The sequence below is a fragment of the Hyla sarda genome, chromosome 1 (genome assembly GCF_029499605.1).
Source record: "Hyla sarda isolate aHylSar1 chromosome 1, aHylSar1.hap1, whole genome shotgun sequence".
Taxonomy (NCBI): Eukaryota; Metazoa; Chordata; class Amphibia; order Anura; family Hylidae; genus Hyla; species Hyla sarda.
The window spans coordinates 613,592,514-613,608,094 of NC_079189.1; the positions used below are offsets into that span (position 1 = coordinate 613,592,514).

The 15,581-nt window shown below is 45.0% G+C and overlaps 1 protein-coding gene across 2 annotated transcripts in view; it reads right to left on the reverse strand.

Annotated features, from left to right (window-relative positions):
- Window positions 1–5,945: 5,945 nt before the first annotated feature.
- LOC130297668 (gastrula zinc finger protein XlCGF26.1-like) overlaps window positions 5,946–15,581 on the reverse strand; it is a 106,714-nt gene continuing 97,078 nt past the window's right edge. Inside the window, exons 3-7 of one of the 2 annotated variants that reach the window (XM_056550392.1) lie at window positions 14,845–14,992; window positions 14,241–14,420; window positions 10,388–10,514; window positions 10,116–10,304; window positions 5,946–7,724 (exon numbers count right to left, since the gene is read on the reverse strand). In XM_056550392.1, coding sequence (XP_056406367.1) covers window positions 6,283–7,724; window positions 10,116–10,304; window positions 10,388–10,514; window positions 14,241–14,420; window positions 14,845–14,922 — 2,016 coding nt within the window. In that variant the 5' untranslated portion in view covers window positions 14,923–14,992 and the 3' untranslated portion in view covers window positions 5,946–6,282. Of the gene's footprint in view, window positions 7,725–10,115; window positions 10,305–10,387; window positions 10,515–14,240; window positions 14,421–14,844; window positions 15,424–15,581 lie in introns of those variants that run through there. The other variant, XM_056550384.1, reaches the window with a different exon arrangement.

Genomic DNA, 15,581 nt, shown 5'->3' on the forward strand with positions numbered 1-15,581 from the left:
GTGTGAACAGTGCCCTTGATTTCCTGACCCATTTAGTGTTCTGACATTCAGTTAACCTGTTCATCCCCTGCATCTCCTGGCACAGCAGTTGAGACAGTTATCCGCCATGATGCAGCAGTTGCTAACTGCTCAGCAACAACCGCCACAACCACAGCTTCCTCCTGCTCCGGTGGCACCTCCCGCTCCTGCAGTCATCTCCGGATCAGTTGGCATCCCGGATTGATATCCGTTTCTCAGAGCGACGTGAGGAACTACGCCAAGAAAGGGAGTCTGCACGGCCAATGGTGAAAGACTGTACTGTGCTACTCAGGGTCTTACTCAGGGCAACTCCTCTGTGGGCAAGTATGCCATTCAATTTCGTACCCTGGAGTTAGCATGGAATGAAGAAGCCCTTTGCTCCACCTTCAAGAGAGGGCTATCAAGTCAAATCAAGGATGTCCTCGCTGCCCGGGAATTGTCATCTAAGGAACTATGCCAAGAAAGGGAGTCTGCACGACCTCGGCGCTTTCCTCATCTGGCACCTGTCTTCCAGCAGCCACCGCAACCTTCTACGTTGCCTCCCGCAGTGGGGGCTATGCAGGTGGATCGGTCTCGCCTGACCCCGCAGGAAAGAACTCGCCAACGGAGAATCTGTGCCTATACTGCGCCAGTGCGGATCACTTCCTAAAAGATTGTCCTCTGCGTCCTCAGTCACAGGGAAACGCTCGCACCTAGGGTTTGTGGGAGAGGCATCCCTAGGTTTGAATACCACCTCTCCACGCTTAAATATGACGGTCCAGCTTTTCCTGCCCTCCAAAGAGATCATCTCCGTTCTTGCCTTTTTGGACTCTGGCTCTGCAGGAAATTTTATTGATGCTTCCCTAGTACATAGGCATCATCTGCCGGTGTCCCGTCTGTTAAAGCCTCTGTACATCTCTACAGCCAATGGTGAAAGACTGTACTGTGCTATATCGCACAGAACCAGTGTCTATGCAGGTCGGAGTGTCGCATAGGGAGAACTTGTCCTTCTATGTTCTCCCACATTGTACTTCTCCTCTGCAGCTGGATTGGAAAACTGGAGAAGTTCTTCTCTGGGGTCCGCATTGCAACAACCACTGTATCCACGTATGAGTCTCAAAATTGGAACCGTCATCTCGTCCACTGCCCGGTTTGCCTTCCTTTCTTCTGGACTATGCTGATGTCTTCAGTGAAAAGCAAGCCGAAGAGTTACCACTGCATCGTCCCTACGATTGTCCAATTGACTTGCTACCCGGCACCACACCCCCCAGGGCAGAATCTACCCTTTGTCAGTTCCTGAAACTTTGGTCATGTCTAATTACATCAAGGAGAACCTCCAAAAAGGATTTATCAGGAAGTCCTATTCCCCTGCCGGAGTCGGCTTCTTCTTCGTGGAAAAAAAGACTGGTCATTGCGACCATGCATAGACCGAGGTTTGAATAAAATTACTGTAAAGAACCACTACCCACTTCCTTTAATCTCAGAATTTTTTTATTGCCTGCGAGGAGCCAAGATTTTCTCTAAACTAGACCTTCGTGGGGCTTATAATCTGATTCGTATATGTGAAGGGGACGAATGGAAGACTGCGTTTAATACTCGTGACGGACATTTTGAATATCTTGTGATGCCATTCGGACTCTGTAATGCTCCAGCAGTCTTTCAGGAATTTGTCAACCATATTTCCGTGACCTTCTGTACTCCTGTGTTTTTGTCTATTTGGATGACATATTCATTTACTCGCCCAGTGTCCAGTCTCATCGCTCTCACCTCCGCCAAGTGTTACATCATCTCTGTGAAAATCATCTCTACGCTAAACTGGAGAAGTGTACCTTTGAAAAGACATGCCTCCCTTTTCTGGGCTACATTGTTACCAGTCAAGGTCCTCAAATGGATCCCAACAAGGTATTCGCAGTTCTGGACTGGCCACAACCGACTGGTCTGAAAGCGATTCAGCGCTTCCTCGGCTTTGCCAATTACTATCGGCAATTCATTCCTCACTACTCTACTCTGGTAGCCCCCATCATTTCACTTACCAAGAAGACTGCTAATCCAAAAGTCTGGACTCCTGAGGCCAAAGAAGCATTCAAACAGTTACAGTCCGCCTTCGCATCTGCTCCTGTTCTATCTAGACCCGATCCTAACAGGCCATTTATACCGGAAGTGGATGCTTCTTCAGTTAGAGCAGGTGCAGTGTTAACACAAAAGTCTAGTAAGGGGAAAACTTTAACCTGCGGATTTTTCTCCAAAACCTTCTCCCCTGCAGAAAAAAACTATACTATCGGGGATCGCGAGCTCTTGGTCGTTAAGTTGGCATTGGAGGAATGGCGTCACCTCTTGGAGGGCTCTGTACATCCTGTTACTATTTATTCAGACCACAAAAACTTGCTCTATATTCAGACTGCCCATTAACTCAACCCACGGCAGGCCCGGCGGTCTCTATTTTTCTCCAGATTTGGCTTCTATATCCACTTCCGTCCTATGGAAAATAATTTACGAGCAGATGCCATTTCCAGGTCTTCTGATGTGCATGACCATGAATCTCCTGCACAGCATATTATTTCTCCCGAACGTCATATATCTGCGGCTCCTGCAAGTCTTCAGCATCTGCTTCCCGGAAAGACTTGCGTATCTCCCTGTATGAAGCTCAGAGTCTTGAAATGGGGACATTCCTCTCTTCTGGCTGGCCATCCCGGTATTCGTAAATCCCTACAGCTCATCTCCAGACAATACTGGCTGCCTACCTTTAAAACAGGATGTCGTTGTACTTTGTCCGGTCCTGCCCAGTCTGTGCTAGGGACACCTCGTTCCAAGCCAGCGGGACTTCTTCAGCCCATACCGGTTCCTGAGCTTCCCTGGACCAATATTTCCATGGACTTCATTACAGACCTTCCCCTGGCAATACAGTCATCTGGGTGGTGGTAGTAGATCGATTCTGTACACATTTTGTACCATTACCCGGACATCCTTCAGTACCACAGCTTGCTAAGGTTTCTCTTCAGAATATTTTTTGCTTACACGGACTTCCTTCCCATATAGTATCTGACCGTGGTGCCAATTCGTGTCTAAGTTCTGGCGGGCCCTCTGCTCACGCCTACAAGTTAAGCTGGATTTCTCCTCGGCTAACTACGCTCAATCTAATGGACAGATTGAGAAGGTGAATCAGATTTTAGGAGACTATCTACATTTCATTTCTGCGTGTCAAGATGACTGGGTTGATCTGCTTCCCTGGGCAGAGTTCTCCTACAATCATAAAGATTCCACTGGTACTTCACCCTTCTATGTGGTCTATGGACTACACCCTCGTCCTCCTCACCCTTTATCTTCTTCTGGAGTTCCTGCTGTTGATGAACAACTGCGGAATTTTTCTTCCATCTGGCAGAAGACATGTCGCTCTCTTCTACATGCTACTTCTCGTATGAAATTCCAAGCGGACAGAGATGATGTCCTCCTCATGAATTTTCTCCAGGTAAAAAAGTCTGGTTATCTACTAAATATATCCAGTTCAAGATACCCAGTTATAAACTAGGTCCTCGCTATTTGGGTCCCTATAAAGTCAAAAAGGGACTTAATCCTGTGGCCTTTTCCCTCTATCTTCCCTCCTCCCTCCAGATCCCGAATTCCTTCCATGTTTCCCTCTTGAAATCAGTCATCTACAGCTGTTTTTCTCTAAAGGACATCTCCCCTTCTCCCATCTCTGGCACCTCTGATGTTTTTGTTGTTAAGGAGATCTTGGACTCCAAATTTGTCCAAAGGATGGGGATAAGATGTCTGATCGCTGGGGTCCTGCTGCTGGGAACCCCCGCAATCTCCCTGCTGCACCCGGTGTTCATTTAGAGCGTCTGGTGCAGCGACGGAGGCTCGTGATGTCATGGCCATGCCCCCTTAATGCAAGTCTATGGGAGGGGGCGTGATGGCCGTCACGCCCCCTCCCATAGACTTGCATTGAGGGAGCATGGACGTGACGTCACAAGCCTCTCTCGCATGGCCAGTCACCCGGCATGTTGCAAAGTTCGCTCTGTGCACCGGATGTCTGGAGTGCCGCAGCTGAGGTCGTGGAGGTCCCCAGCGGCGAGACCCCCGTGATCACACATCTTATCCTGTATGCTTTGGATAGGGGATAAGATGTCTAGGGGTGGAGTACCCGTTTAACTCAGCGTCCCTCACGATGGCTCTTTGGGGGTTTCAGCACCTTAGATGCTGTTATCGGCATTGATTATGGCATCTAAAGGGTTAATGGCGGACATCAGTGGGATGATCCGTCTTATATGAAGCGTGGAGCAGTTCCTCCGCTCTCTTCACGTGCCTCATTTAAATGTACCTCACGGTGCGCTAACTACCTGGATACCGTGACCTACATTTACGTCATGTGACTTCTTTTACTTCTATTTTTTTTCTTCTATTAACTTGTTCTTGTTACTTAGTAATTTTCCTATAATTCGATGATCTTTGATGAAATCTATAAGTGCCGCCTTTATCCTGACACGAGGGAATATATGTTTATCGGCCATGTTGTTCCAGGCGCCAGGAGCTTCAGATGAACAAATGACGTCCAACAAGTCCTTTCCATGAACCGAGGATTATCCGCTATAGGGGGAGATTTATCAAAACCTTTGCAGGGGAAAAGTCGACCAGTTGCCCATAGCAACCAGATTGTTTGTTTAATTTTTAACAAGGCCTCTGCAAAATGAAAGAAGCAATTTGATTGGTTGCTATGGGCAACTGGTGAACGTTTCCTCTATGCAGGTTTTGATAACTCTCCCCCTATAAGAGGAAGATCACACAATATAATTCTCCCACCAGTCACAGATGACAGCTTTAACCCTAAAATAGATTTGTCATTATGTCCCTGTATAAGTCATTGGTCGCGTATTCTTCCTATAGAAGATCCAGCTTCTTTATAATAAACAGAACGTTCTGACTATAACCGCGATGTGTCGTCTCTTTGTTCTCCAGGCTGCTCGTCTTCTTACAGTGGTCTAAAAGTGTGGCCCTCCAGATGTTTCAAAACTTCAACCACCAGCCATTCAACTGATCTATATCCCATTGAAAATCTATAGGAAAGAACTGAAGATCATGATTCATAGAGGCCCGCAGAACCTTCAGGATTTAAATACTTTATATATTTTTTTTGTGTCACAGTTTAGACCAGTGTTTCCCAACCAGGGTGCCTCTAGCTACTGCAAAACTACAACTCCCAGCATGCCCGGAGTTGAAGTTTTGCAACATCTGGAGGGCCACTCTTTGAGACCACTGTCTTCTTGAACGAGTATCGGGTGGAATATTCCCATCATATCCATCTCTTATATATATATATATATATATATATATATATATATATATATATATATATATATATAACTCAATGGGGTTTTTGTCTCAAGTCCCATGCAAGTACCTCCTCTCCTCTCCGCATCTCCTGGTGAGTGCGTCAGTCCAGCTTACAAGCCACACCCCTCCCGCATGCCCCACCACATGTTGCAAAGCCACACCAACAATGTAATCCACACCTCTTATTTTCTACCCTTTTGTGCATCGGCCCAGCTTGCAAGTCACGTTCATTCCCACAAAGCCACGCCCCCAATCTCTTCATCAGAACTCAGCCCCACCTGAGGCCGGGATATAGGGACGAGATATGAGGTCAGGATATGGGGACGGAATATGAGGACGGGATATGAGGACAAGAGCTTCCTCCTATTTTGCTTTTCTTCCCCCACAAGGATTAAGTAGGGAAAACCGGACAACGCCGTATACTCAGCTACTATGTCATAAATGTCGGAGGCTTCAGCCCCTCAGAGATCTGGGAACCAACCATAGAGCCACCTGGTTAATTCTTCTCCGCACGAATACAACTTGTTCTTCCCTCTATAACCTAAGGAAGGACCCTGTGTAGAGTAGGAGACCCCACTAATCTAACACCTATAGGATCAGAATGTCCTAGAAGCCAGAAGATAGAAGTGATTTTGTGTCTCTAATCTGGTCATGTCCTGGAATTCTTCATCACTGGAATAAGTCCCTTCTCTCTGAGGTGTTTGGGTCTCCAGTAGCAGCTCCCCATGGATTATGCCTGTTGGGTCTTCTCCATGAGGAGCAGTGAATATCACAACCATATATCACACTCTTTTCCTACCATGTAAACTATAGTGATGACATCGCTGGATCGGTGACTACGTTCTAAAAGAAAACTTTATTAACAATTGGGAACAAGTTTGGAGATGCAGTATATGATATATGTATAAATGTCAGATATCCTATGTACATGGTTAATATATAGATGTGTTATCTGCATCATTTATTTCTTGGAATTGTCTTCTCTCCTGTGTGAATTCTTTTATGTTTAACAAGATGAGATATCTGAGCAAAACATTTCCCACATTCTGAACATGAAAATGGCGTCTCCCCTGTGTGAGTTCTTAGATGTTTCACAAGATTTGTTTTCTGAGTAAAACATTTCTTACATTCTACACATGAAAATGGCTTCTCTCCTGTGTGAATTCGTTTATGATTAACAAGACTTGATTGCTGAGTAAAACATAACCCACATTCTGCACATGAAAATGGCGTCTCCCCTGTGTGAGTTCTTAGATGTTTCACAAGATTTGTTTTCTGAGTAAAACATTTCTTACATTCTACACATGAAAATGGTTTCTCTCCTGTGTGAATTCGTTCATGATTAACAAGACTTGATTGCTGAGTAAAACATATTCCACATTCTGAACATGAAAATGGCTTCTCCCCTGTGTGAGTTCTTTGGTGTTTAACAAGATATGTATGGTTACTAAAACATTTTCCACACTCTGCACATGAAAATGGCTTCTCCCCTGTGTGAGTTATTTGATGCTGAACAAGATTTGATTTCTCAGTAAAATATTTTCCACATTCTGAACATGAAAATGTTTTTTCCCCTGTGTGAGTTCTTAGATGTTTAACAAGATGTATTTTTTGAGTAAAACATTTCTCACATTCTACACATGAAAATGGCTTCTCTCCTGTGTGAATTCGTTCATGTTTTACAAGAATATATTTCCGGGTAAAACATTTCCCACATTCTACACATGAAAATGACTTCTCTCCTGTGTGAGTTTGTTCATGTTGAACAAAACTTGATTGCTCAGTAAAACATTTCCCACGTTCTGAACATGAATATGGCTTCCTCCGTGTGCGAGTTCTTTGATGTTGAATAAGATGTGATTTCTGAGTAAAACATTTCCCACATTCTGAGCATGAAAATGGCTTCTCTCCTGTGTGAGTTCTTTGGTGTTTAACAAGATGGGGTTGCTGAAAAAAACATTTCCCACATTCTGAACATGAAAATGGCTTCTCCCCTGTGTGAGTTCTTTGGTGTTTAACAAGATGGGGTTGCTGAAAAAAACATTTCCCACATTCTGAACATGAAAATGGCTTCTCTCCTGTGTGAGTTCTTTGATGTCGAACAAAATGTGATTTTTTAAGATAACATTTCCCACATTCTGAACATGAATATGGTTTATTTCCTGTATGAGCTCGTTGACGTCCAACACCCCTTCTGTGACCTTTATTTTGCTGAACATCCTGTGATGACTGAGAAGACAGGACCTGTATATAAGGATGAGATGACAGATCTTGGCTGTGAAGGGCTGAGGGTGTATCTGGGATAATGGAATGTTCTTCATATGTATCTTGTGTGATATCATCATCTGCTTTATAATCTGAAGATATAAGATTCTCCTCTGATCTCCTGGTACAAGGATCTGCCAAGAATAAAACAGATTTTATTTTTCAGTATTAACCTCTAAACAACCCAGGAAATTTTAGCTTTAGAATTTTCTTTTTTTCTTGCTTTCCTAGGAGCCATAACTCTTACTTTTCCATCCACAGAGCCGACTGAGAGCTTGTTTTTTGCTGGACCGATCTTACTTTGTAATGACACCTACATTGACTGTGTGGTAATATTATTCGTCAGCTCAATACCATCACAACGATATCTAATTTGCATAGTTTATTACACTTTAGTCCCTTTTAACAACAATTACAACAAAATAGATGTATATATTTTTTTTATTACAACTTTTATTAAACAATTTTTTTTTTATATTATTGGAGGGGGTTTATTTACATTTTACTCCTTGTATGGGACTTGTATGAGCAGTTATTTGATTGCTCATACAGATGAATGCTGTAAATGTGTACTGTATTGATTCATTACATCCGCGCTCCATTGATAAAGTTTGAAAAGTTTTCTCCCCTTTTTTTTTTTTTTTTTTTTAATATATATGATGTGACCAAAAATCAGCATTTTTGGCATTTGGCTTTTTTTTATTAGGCTGTTGACCCTAGAGCATCAAAACATTATATTTTAATAGATTGGACAATTTCTTATTTGGGCGTACTCCATATGTTTATTATTATTATTATTTTGTAAAACAGGAAAACAAGGGTGATTTTATTTTTTATTAGGAGAGGGGCTTTTATACATATTTTTTCCCCATAGAGGATTTTTATAAGTAATCCTCAGGTTGTATTCACTGTATAATTCTATACCTATTGCACAGCATTATACAGCAACAAGACTTTCCTCCGCTGCTCCCCCGATGCCTCCAGTATCCCGCTCCCACCCTCCGCAGTGTCCCTATTCCTCCTTCTTCTGGTTAATCCACCAAACTAAAGCTCAGCTAATCATTGACCTCAGTGATGTCCGACCTCGGCCGGTGGTCAGATGAGCAGCAGTGTGATGTATTCGGTCACCAGGGGAAGTGGGGCAGATCCAATATACCCACAGGTGGCGATGGGTCTGCAGAAATCTTTGTCTGAGCAGGAGTGTAGATGGTTGAGGCAGAAGAAGCTCAAAAGGAGACAGGCAGAACTGTAGAAGGTTAAATAGCCAGGGCCCAGCAGGGAAATGCATTGCTGCTCGTTAATAACGCTGAGGAAGAGAGAGAACCCAACCTCCAAAGTCTCCATGTTGTGTATTGTGTTATCTGGTATATGTCTCCATGTTGTGTACTGTGTTATCTGGTATATGTCTCCATGTTGTGTATTGTGTTATCTGGTATATGTCTCCATGTTGTGTATTGTGTTATCTGGTATATGTCTCCATGTTGTGTATTGTGTTATCTGGTATATGTCTCCATGTTGTGTATTGTGTTATCTGGTATATGTCTCCATGTTGTGTATTGTGTTATCCGGTATATGTCTCCATGTTGTGTATTGTGTTATCTGGGTATATGTCTCCATGTTGTGTATCGTGTTATCTGGGTATATGTCTCCATGTTGTGTATCGTGTTATCTGGTATATGTCTCCATGTTGTGTATTGTGTTATCTGGTATATGTCTCCATGTTGTGTACTGTGTTATCTGGTATATGTCTCCATGTTGTGTATTGTGTTATCCGGTATATGTCTCCATGTTGTGTATTGTGTTATCTGGAACATGTCTCCATGTTGTGTATTGTGTTATCTGGTATATGTCTCCATGTTGTGTATCGTGTTATCTGGGATATGTCTCCATGTTGTGTATTGTGTTATCTGGTATATGTCGTCATGTTGTGTATTGTGTTATCTGGTATATGTCGTCATGTTGTGTATTGTGTTATCTGGTATATGTCTCCATGTTGTGTATCGTGTTATCTGGTATATATCTCCATGTTGTGTATTGTGTTATCTGGTATATGTCTCCATGTTGTGTACTGTGTTATCTGGTATATGTCTCCATGTTGTGTATCGTGTTATCTGGTATATGTCTCCATGTTGTGTATTGTGTTATCTGGTATATGTCTCCATATTGTGTATCGTGTTATCTGGTATATATCTCCATGTTGTGTATTGTGTTATCTGGTATATGTCTCCATGTTGTGTATTGTGTTATCTGGTATATGTCTCCATGTTGTGTATTGTGTTATCTGGTATATATATCCATGTTGTGTATTGTGTTATCTGGTATTTGTCTCCATGTTGTGTATTGTGTTATCTGGTATATGTCTCCATGTTGTGTACACATAGGTATACTCCATGCCCATATTCCAGCTGTAGTATCACATTAGTTAGCATTTTGGCTGAATAGAGGAATTTACAGCAAGAAAGAGACAGGACACAGAGATTAAAGAAATATACACAATTATTACAAGCGGAGAATTAGTAATTCACCTTTGTGGTTACCTGTAGGAATGTCCTCCTTATACTGCTCATCTCCGCTGACATCTGTCTCTTCTTCTTCTTCCCTTATGTCTGTAGCATTAGTATAGATCAGATCTTTTCCTGTAGTAATGTCCTCCTTATACTGCTCAACAAGAGGACGGGGACACCTCTCTGGTGCTGTTCTCTTACTGGATCTGACTGTAGGGAACACATACAGAGACTGAATTCATTCTTTACATACAAATAATGAGAGGACGTGTGTATATAGTCATGTCTATTACCTGGTGATGTGAGGGGCTGCTGATCCTCCATCATCACCTGATCCTTGTACTGATCCTTGTGTCCTTCTACATACTCCCATTCCTCCATGGAGAAATAGACCGCCACGTCCTGACACCTTATAGGAACCTGACACATAATGATACAGTCATCACCCCGACCCCTCCAGTGGTGTTACTGTATAATGTCCCAGCATTCCCAGCAGTGTCACCTCTCCAGTCATCACCAGACCCCTCCATTACTGTATAATGTCCCAGCATTCCCAGCAGTGTCACCTCTCCAGTCATCACCAGACCCCTCCATTACTGTATAATGTCCCAGCATTCCCAGCAGTGTCACCTCTCCAGTCATCACCAGACCCCTCCATTACTGTATAATGTCCCAGCATTCCCAGCAGTGTCACCTCTCCAGTCATCACCAGACCCCTCCATTACTGTATAATGTCCCAGCATTCCCAGCAGTGTCACCTCTCCAGTCATCACCAGACCCCTCCATTACTGTATAATGTCCCAGCATTCCCAGCAGTGTCACCTCTCCAGTCATCACCAGACCCCTCCATTACTGTATAATGTCCCAGCATTCCCAGCAGTGTCACCTCTCCAGTCATCACCAGACCCCTCCATTACTGTATAATGTCCCAACATTCCCAGCAGTGTCACCTTTCCAGTCATCACCAGACCCCTCCATTACTGTATAATGTCCCAGCATTCCCAGCAGTGTCACCTCTCCAGTCATCACCAGACCCCTCCATTACTGTATAATGTCCCAGCAGTGTCACCTCTCCAGTCATCACCAGACCCCTCCATTACTGTATAATGTCCCAGCAGTGTCACCTCTCCAGTCATCACCAGACCCCTCCATTACTGTATAATGTCCCAGCAGTGTCACCTCTCCAGTCATCACCAGACCCCTCCATTACTGTATAATGTCCCAGCATTCCCAGCAGTGTCACCTCTCCAGTCATCACCAGACCCCTCCATTACTGTATAATGTCCCAGCATTCCCAGCAGTGTCACCTCTCCAGTCATCACCAGACCCCTCCATTACTGTATAATGTCCCAGCATTCCCAGCAGTGTCACCTCTCCAGTCATCACCAGACCCCTCCATTACTGTATAATGTCCCAGCAGTGTCACCTCTCCAGTCATCACCAGACCCCTCCATTACTGTATAATGTCCCAGCATTCCCAGCAGTGTCACCTCTCCAGTCATCACCAGACCCCTCCATTACTGTATAATGTCCCAGCATTCCCAGTAGTGTCACCTCTCCAGTCATCACCAGACCCCTCCATTACTGTATAATGTCCCAGCAGTGTCACCTCTCCAGTCATCACCAGACCCCTCCATTACTGTATAATGTCCCAGCAGTGTCACCTCTCCAGTCATCACCAGACCCCTCCATTACTGTATAATGTCCCAGCATTCCCAGCAGTGTCACCTCTCCAGTCATCACCAGACCCCTCCATTACTGTATAATGTCCCAGCAGTGTCACCTTTCCAGTCATCACCAGACCCCTCCATTACTGTATAATGTCCCAGCAGTGTCACCTCTCCAGTCATCACCAGACCCCTCCATTACTGTATAATGTCCCAGCAATGTCACCTCTCCAGTCATCACCAGACCCCTCCATTACTGTATAATGTCCCAGCAGTGTCACCTCTCCAGTCATCACCAGACCCCTCCATTACTGTATAATGTCCCAGCATTCCCAGCAGTGTCACCTCTCCAGTCATCACCAGACCCCTCCATTACTGTATAATGTCCCAGCATTCCCAGCAGTGTCACCTCTCCAGTCATCACCAGACCCCTCCATTACTGTATAATGTCCCAGCAGTGTCACCTCTCCAGTCATCACCAGACCCCTCCATTACTGTATAATGTCCCAGCAGTGTCACCTCTCCAGTCATCACCAGACCCCTCCATTACTGTATAATGTCCCAGCAGTGTCACCTCTCCAGTCATCACCAGACCCCTCCATTACTGTATAATGTCCCAGCAGTGTCACCTCTCCAGTCATCACCAGACCCCTCCATTACTGTATAATGTCCCAGCATTCCCAGCAGTGTCACCTCTCCAGTCATCACCAGACCCCTCCATTACTGTATAATGTCCCAGCAGTGTCACCTCTCCAGTCATCACCAGACCCCTCCATTACTGTATAATGTCCCAGCATTCCCAGCAGTGTCACCTCTCCAGTCATCACCAGACCCCTCCATTACTGTATAATGTCCCAGCAGTGTCACCTCTCCAGTCATCACCAGACCCCTCCATTACTGTATAATGTCCCAGCATTCCCAGCAGTGTCACCTCTCCAGTCATCACCAGACTCCTCCATTACTGTATAATGTCCCAGCAGTGTCACCTCTCCAATCATCACCAGACTCCTCCATTACTGTATAATGTCCCAGCAGTGTCACCTCTCCAGTCATCACCAGACCCCTCCATTACTGTATAATGTCCCAGCAGTGTCACCTCTCCAGTCATCACCAGACCCCTCCATTACTGTATAATGTCCCAGCATTCCCAGCAGTGTCACCTCTCCAGTCATCACCAGACCCCTCCATTACTGTATAATGTCCCAGCAGTGTCACCTCTCCAGTCATCACCAGACCCCTCCATTACTGTATAATGTCCCAGCAGTGTCACCTCTCCAGTCATCACCAGACCCCTCCATTACTGTATAATGTCCCAGCATTCCCAGCAGTGTCACCTCTCCAGTCATCACCAGACCCCTCCATTACTGTATAATGTCCCAGCATTCCCAGCAGTGTCACCTCTCCAGTCATCACCAGAACCCTCCATTACTGTATAATGTCCCAGCATTCCCAGCAGTGTCACCTCTCCAGTCATCACCAGACCCCTCCATTACTGTATAATGTCCCAGCAGTGTCACCTCTCCAGTCATCACCAGACCCCTCCATTACTGTATAATGTCCCAGCAGTGTCACCTCTCCAGTCATCACCAGACCCCTCCATTACTGTATAATGTCCCAGCAGTGTCACCTCTCCAGTCATCACCAGACCCCTCCATTACTGTATAATGTCCCAGCATTCCCAGCAGTGTCACCTCTCCAGTCATCACCAGACCCCTCCATGACTGTATAATGTCCCAGCAGTGTCACCTCTCCAGTCATCACCAGACCCCTCCATTACTGTATAATGTCCCAGCAGTGTCACCTCTCCAGTCATCACCAGACCCCTCCATTACTGTATAATGTCCCAGCATTCCCAGCAGTGTCACCTCTCCAGTCATCACCAGACCCCTCCATTACTGTATAATGTCCCAGCAGTGTCACCTCTCCAGTCATCACCAGACCCCTCCATTACTGTATAATGTCCCAGCAGTGTCACCTCTCCAGTCATCACCAGACCCCTCCATTACTGTATAATGTCCCAGCATTCCCAGCAGTGTCACCTCTCCAGTCATCACCAGACCCCTCCATGACTGTATAATGTCCCAGCAGTGTCACCTCTCCAGTCATCACCAGACCCCTCCATTACTGTATAATGTCCCAGCAGTGTCACCTCTCCAGTCATCACCAGACCCCTCCATTACTGTATAATGTCCCAGCAGGGTCACCTCTCCAGTCATCACCAGACCCCTCCATTACTGTATAATGTCCCAGCAGTGTCACCTCTCCAGTCATCACCAGACCCCTCCATTACTGTATAATGTCCCAGCAGTGTCACCTCTCCAGTCATCACCAGACCCCTCCATTACTGTATAATGTCCCAGCAGGGTCACCTCTCCAGTCATCACCAGACCCCTCCATTACTGTATAATGTCCCAGCAGTGTCACCTCTCCAGTCATCACCAGACCCCTCCATTACTGTATAATGTCCCAGCAGGGTCACCTCTCCAGTCAGTAGCTCCATCATCTTGTTGATAAGTTCTCGGATCTTCTGTTCATCCATTTCCTCATGTATCAGGGAGTGAGGTGGGGGCCCCGGGATTGGGCTCAGGGTTCTTCCCCATCCTTCACATTCAGGGGCCAGAGAGCGCCCACTAGAGGACTTCTGCACTACTGTGTAATCCTGAGTATGGAGAGACACATTAATATCATTACATACATTCCCAGAATCCCTCACCTCTCCAGTCATATCTATCTGTTATTACATAGATAAGAATTAGGTCATGTGACATCACTCCCAGAATCCCTCACCTCTCCAGTCATATCCATCTGTTATTACATAGATAAGAATGAGGTCATGTGACATCACTCCCAGAATCCCTCACCTCTCCAGTCATATCCATCTGTTATTACATAGATAAGAATGAGGTCATGTGACATCACTCCCAGAATCCCTCACCTCTCCAGTCATATCCATCTGTTATTACATAGATAAGAATGAGGTCATGTGACATCACTCCCAGAATCCCTCACCTCTCCAGTCATATCCATCTGTTATTACATAGATAAGAATGAGGTCATGTGACATCACTCCCAGAATCCCTCACCTCTCCAGTAAGCCGGAAGAGTATCTGTAGAGTGAGGTTTATGATCCTGTCGGCCATCTTGTTCCTGTCTCTCTCCATGGTTGATGGGTCATCCAGGAGAATTCTCTTATATAGAAGATATCAGCAGAGGATCCTGGATTGGAGAAACCTGAAGGGAAGAAGAGGAGACGATGATAAACCGCACCAGAATCTATGGAGAAATAAAATCCATTTCCTGGAGATAATCTGGGGAAACATTTGAGGAGACATTATAGGAGTTTTCAGATTTCTCTAAAAAACAAAATGCATTGTCCCATTGCTAAAATATAACAGACTAGAACGCACTCACCTCTCCCGGTCCAGTGGTGGCGCTCTGGTCCAGAGGCCACAGGTCACTCTAGTTACTTATTCTAATGGCGTTCTCCCTGCTCTGCTAGAGACCTTCCGAATACACCGCAGTCTCAGAGATGAACTATTTTATATAACAGATTTGCTTTCTGTCTGTGTCTCTCTATGATACAGAAGAGATAACCACGTTGCGTTCTTATATAAAGCTGTATCCATGTTGGTGTCTTTAGACGATGCCCAAGCTTAGGAGTGGGAGCAGTTGTCTCCAATTGGCATTTTGATAATAATATTTACTTGCTATATGAATCCTGGATGGTCTCTCATTGATAACTGAAGATTCTCCTGACATCATGGAGGAGAAGGACCTGACCGAGTCTGAAGACCTCACACCTGTAAGACCTCCGCCTGGT